This window comes from Cucurbita pepo, unplaced genomic scaffold (genome assembly GCF_002806865.2).
Source record: "Cucurbita pepo subsp. pepo cultivar mu-cu-16 unplaced genomic scaffold, ASM280686v2 Cp4.1_scaffold000536, whole genome shotgun sequence".
Taxonomy (NCBI): Eukaryota; Viridiplantae; Streptophyta; class Magnoliopsida; order Cucurbitales; family Cucurbitaceae; genus Cucurbita; species Cucurbita pepo.
In genome coordinates, this window is record NW_019646765.1 from 12,328 (window position 1) to 17,563 (window position 5,236).

Sequence of the window (5,236 nt, forward strand, 5' to 3'; positions counted from 1 at the left end):
GATATTGCTCTCATGACTTTACTTTGGGCTTTCCCAAAATACCTCGTTCCAATGGAGAGAGTATTCCTTTATTATAAACCCCTGATCATTCCCTAAATTAGCCGATGTGAGACTTTCATCATCCAACAGGATTGAGTCCAATAGTCACATTTTTCAAAACCAACTTAAAAGTTCGAGAATAAATTTTGGGTCGGATTGAGTTGAAGTTTTTTATTTTTAATATAAGTAAAACATTTAAAAATTATTTTTCAAAGGGTCGTACCAAAACCCAAGAACCAACCAAACCCAATAAATAATTTTTGAGTTGGTTACTTGGTTCTTGGGTTCTTGTATGAGAACCTAAACGGTAGAAGTTTGGTTGGGTTGAGTTTGGTTGATCGAGTTTTTTTCAAGTTATTTGAGTTTTGAAACGGTGCAATTTTCTCAACACAAGAAAAGTTTTCAACTAAAATGAGGCGTATTTATCATCATTCACATCATATTCCACGTGTATCAACTTACATGCAACTACCCGTGTCTACATTTCCATCACATTCATCTCCAACTCCTAAAAGAAACCATATCGATACTTGTCTTAGGTAATTCAAACTAATTTTTCACATTTAAGATCATAATTAATGAAAGAGACTACTATAGTGACATCATAGTCTCTCGATTCGTGTTTCATAGAGTCTATTCTCTCCAACCAACACGACACATCCATACTTATTTCAACATTTATTGATGTCTTCCTCCTTACAATTTTGCTCCCCACATCTTCAATATACAAATTTTATTACCAAAGTAAAAAAGAAAAAGGAGCCATGATGAAAGGAGGAATTGGGAACATTTTCATTATGTCTTGTCATTTCTAAAGTTTTTTCACACAATCATCAATAAAAGATCATGTTTCTCTCTGACCCAATCGGTACGAATTCATAATCAAGTAAATGAATTAATTAATTACTGATTTTGAAAGATATTACAGAATTTAATTTAATTTAATTTTTTTGATTAAGTCAAAAGCTAGAGAGAGAAAGAGGAGAGAGAGAAAGAGAGGCTGTCTGAATCTTTGGAGTTTCTCGTATGTCACTTACCAAAAAGATGCCTATTCTTAGTGTCTTAAATCTGAGTGAAGAGGATCATAAAAGTTTAATTTTTTTTCATAAATAAATTATTAATTAGGTATAATTTTGATTAAAAAAAAAAAGATTAATTAGGAGCATATAACGTGGAACAGGAATTTATAGGTTGCAGAGATCCAGTGAGTAAGAGCATATTGGTTTTGAATTCTTTGCTATTTTTTGCTCTTTATGATTCCTTAGCGATGTGGGTTTTCTTTTATTCTATCGAATCATGATCTGCCATTGGAGCTGCCATTGGAGCTTCAGAGTTCTTGCTTTTCTTCTTCTTCTTCTTCTTCTTCGTCTTCAATCTTCTTGCTATGGACTGAATTTTGATGGGGTTCTCTTGCTTTCGTTCAAGTATGGCGTTTTGGATGACCCTCTTTTTGTTCTTCAGAACTGGAATTACTCCGATGAGACGCCCTGTTCATGGCGGGGAGTTCAATGCTCTGACGGTGGTGGTGCCGGCTCTAGAGTTACAGGTTTGTCTCTACCGAATTCTCAGCTGATGGGCTCTGTTTCTTCTGATCTGGGTCTGATTCAAAACCTTCAATCGGTTGATCTTTCTAATAATTCCTTTAATGGGTCTCTTCCCTTGTCTCTGTTTAACGCTACCATGCTCCGGTTTCTTGATTTGTCGGAGAATTTGATCTCCGGTGAGGTTCCGGCGGCGGTGGGTGGACTTGGGAATCTGCAAGTTCTTAACCTCTCTGGTAATGCTTTGGTCGGGAAGTTTCCGGGTGATCTTGCGGATTTGGGTAATCTTACGGTTCTGTCTCTGAAGAACAATTACATTTCCGGTGAAATTCTCGGTGGGTTTAAGACGGTGGAGGTTTTGGATCTGTCTTCTAATTTGATTGATGGAGCTTTGCCGTCTGATTTTGGTGGCGACAATTTACGTTATTTCAACATCTCGTACAATAAACTTTCCGGCAAAATCCCGCCGGATTTCGCTCATAATATTCCGGCCAACGCCACTATTGATCTCTCCTTCAATAACCTCACCGGAGAAGTCCCTGTTTCCGATGTGTTCATGAACCAAGAAGCAAAATCCTTCACCGGGAATCGCCAGCTCTGCGGCGAGTTAACGACAACCCCATGTTCAATTCCTTCTTCGGCGGCGTCTCTCCCGCCGGCGATCGCTGCCATTCCACTAGACCGAAGTACTCCAGAAACGACATCGCCGGAAAAACAGAGCGAAACTCGGTTCAAACCCTCAACAATCGTCGCCATTGTACTCGGAGACATCGTCGGATTGGCAATTCTGTTCCTCCTCTTCTTCTACGTCTATCACTTGAAGAAAAGAAACAAATCCGTCGAAACCCATTTGAAAAACGAAGCCAATTTGGCCAAGGAGAGCTTCTCCACATCCTCATCGGAATCCAGAGGAGTTTCCCGATGGTCCTGTTTAAGAAAAACAGAGGACCCAGAAGAGGGGAACTCCGATCAGGCGAGTGCCGTGTCAATCTCCGGCCACCGTGAGACGACAGAGGAGGGAGGAGATGGGAACAGGAAAGGGACTTTGGTGACGGTAAACGGCGGAGAGAAGGAGCTAGAACTGGAGGCGCTGCTGAAAGCATCAGCGTACATCCTCGGCGCCACCGGATCAAGCATAACGTACAAAGCAGTACTGGAAAACGGGACGGCGTTTGCCGTGAGAAGAATCGGAGACGGCGGAGTGGAAAAATTCAAAGATTTCGAGAATCAAATTCGTGTCGTAGCTAAATTGGTTCATCCAAATTTGGTTCGTGTTCGTGGGTTTTATTGGGGCATCGATGAAAAGCTCATAATTTATGATTTTGTTCCTAATGGAAGCCTCGCCAATGCTCGTTACAGTAAGTTTTTTTTATGTTTGTGTATTGTTGATTTGAGTTCATGGGTTCAAAACAGCTCCAAGCTTGTCGCCATGTCCGATGAACTCTGAGTTCTTGAGCTCAGAAGCTTGCCGTTCACGGCGTTGGATTGAGTAAATGGTTGACGGTGGAGTAGGTATAACTGAAAGTGTTTGTTTTTAATGACACTTTGGGAAGTCAACCATTAAATTATGTCCTTAGCGGCAAAGATTTCACTTCCCGGAAAATTCACGAGCTCTGTCGGTATAGCTCATAAGTTGTGCCTTTTTCTTACTTTAATAGGGAAAGTGGGTTCGTCGCCTTGTCATCTTCCATGGGAGCCTCGATTGAGAATAGCCAAAGGAGTAGCTCGTGGCCTTTCTTATCTCCATGACAAGAAGCATGTCCATGGCAACTTGAGGCCCACCAACATTCTTTTGGGTTTCGACATGGAGCCCAAGATCGGCGATTTCGGTCTCGAGAAGCTCTTCTTGGGCGACTCGAGTTACAAGCCCGGTGGCTCAACTCGAAATTTCGGAAGTAAACGGTCCACTGCATCTCGAGATAGCTTCCAAGATTTCGTTACTGGACCAAGTCCAAGCTCGATTAATGGAGTGTCGCCGTACTTGCCACCAGAGTCGCTTCGGAGCTTGAAGCCCAACCCAAAGTGGGATGTGTACTCTTTTGGAGTGATATTGCTTGAGCTATTGACAGGGAAGATCATCGTGTTGGATGAGTTGAGCCAGGTGCTTGGACTTGCCGTCGAAGATAAGAGTCGAGCCCTGAAAATGACTGACATGGCGATTCGAGGTGAGATGGAGGGGAAAGAAGAAGCTTTGTTGTCTTGCTTTAAATTAGGATATAGTTGTGCATCACCTAACCCACAAAAGAGACCATCCATGAAGGAATGCTTGCAAGTTTTGGAGAAATTTCCAACCATATCCACTTCATCACACTATTATGGTCTCTAAGGGGGAAAGTGCAAATAATATAGAGGTGTTTGGGTTATTAACTAACAGTCCAATGTGTTTGTAATTGAGTGTGTGTGATTGATGCATCCAAAAGTTTGGTATTTGTTGTGTTCTAAACTTATGATCCACTCATTTTTTTTAGTTAAATTTCATAAAAAAAAAAATCGTACCCTACGTGTTTCACAATACAAGTTATTCGTTCAGGTACAAAATGAGTTTGTTTCAATAAATATGTTGTCAGTTTATACTATCATCGAACCCATATACGAACTTTTTCACTATCATTATAAAGTAAGATGACGGTATGCAATGATAACAGTACAAAACCATCATCAAAACATATGTTGTCATACATGTACAATGACTTTTAGCTACGATGACAGTTTAGAACTTTCATCGAGTGCAATTTTATTGTTATTATATGATGTCAATTTAGAGTTGACAACTAACCTAGTGTCATCTGATTTAAATTGACATTATGTGCATGAGTTTTGGTGATGGTTTGGAGCCGTTATCTTTTGCGAATCAAAACATATATGATTTATTTATTAACGTCGGTACAATTAATTCCATTATGATGAACATAAATGTCTCACCAAAACTTGGTAACATGAAATTATATAATAATGGTTTTTAACACCTATATCGTTTGTTTAGTTCAATCAAATAACACACAAATTGAAGTATAGATGCAACACAATTTTCTCACAACCAAATTTAACATTTTATTCCATAAAAATAGGTGAACACTTAGTAACATAATTATCCTTCTCTATTCAACTACAAAATTATCATAAACTATAATAGTCTACAAGTTCATATAGCGAGTAGATAAGATTCTTTATGGACCTTCCCTCAAAAGTTTAAAATGGGTCCGTTAGAGAGAAGTTTTCTTACCCGAATCATTCGTTCCCCCCTCTAACTGATGTGGGATATCACAATCCACCCCTCTTAGGGACTTAGTGTTCTCGCTGGCACATCGTCCGTGTCCGGCTCAATATCATTTATAACAGCCCATGTCTAGTGTCACAATCACACTCTTGATGGCAGTGGACTTGTGATTGTGCGGCACTCACTTTCCAACGACAAGGGAGTTAAACCAATTCGTTCTTATGTCGCCTACGGCCAAGCGACGTATGCTCGAGCCTCTGACCACAGTTTAAAAGAAGGTTTTAGAAAATGAGGGCAAAGAGAGATTTCGAAAGAGAGATTTTTAAAAGAGACGTTATATGAGCAAGCAAGAGAGCAACAACAACGGCTCACAGTATATAACCTTGGGTAGAGAGAAGTTGAAAACTAGTCATATCCCCTACCCAAGGTTATATACTGA

At 40.0% G+C, this 5,236-nt stretch overlaps 1 protein-coding gene across 1 annotated transcript; it reads left to right on the forward strand.

Annotated features, from left to right (window-relative positions):
• The first annotated feature begins 1,162 nt into the window (after positions 1 to 1,162).
• Positions 1,163 to 4,070, forward strand: LOC111785524 (probable LRR receptor-like serine/threonine-protein kinase At4g37250). Its single transcript, XM_023665915.1, has 2 exons — positions 1,163 to 2,938; positions 3,239 to 4,070. Exons 1-2 carry the CDS (start codon positions 1,336 to 1,338, stop codon positions 3,904 to 3,906), a joined length of 2,271 nt encoding a protein of 756 aa, XP_023521683.1. The 5' UTR covers positions 1,163 to 1,335; the 3' UTR covers positions 3,907 to 4,070.
• Positions 4,071 to 5,236: the final 1,166 nt, after the last annotated feature.

What these genes read in the sequence shown, in the direction of transcription:
- LOC111785524 (XM_023665915.1), top strand. Translation starts at nt 1,336, where the DNA reads ATGATCTGCCATTGGAGCTGCCATTGGAGCTTCAGAGTTCTTGCTTTT. An exon ending in CCTCGCCAATGCTCGTTACA is followed by an intron (nt 2,939 to 3,238) that starts GTAAGTTTTTTT and finishes TTACTTTAATAG; the next exon opens with GGAAAGTGGGTTCGTCGCCT.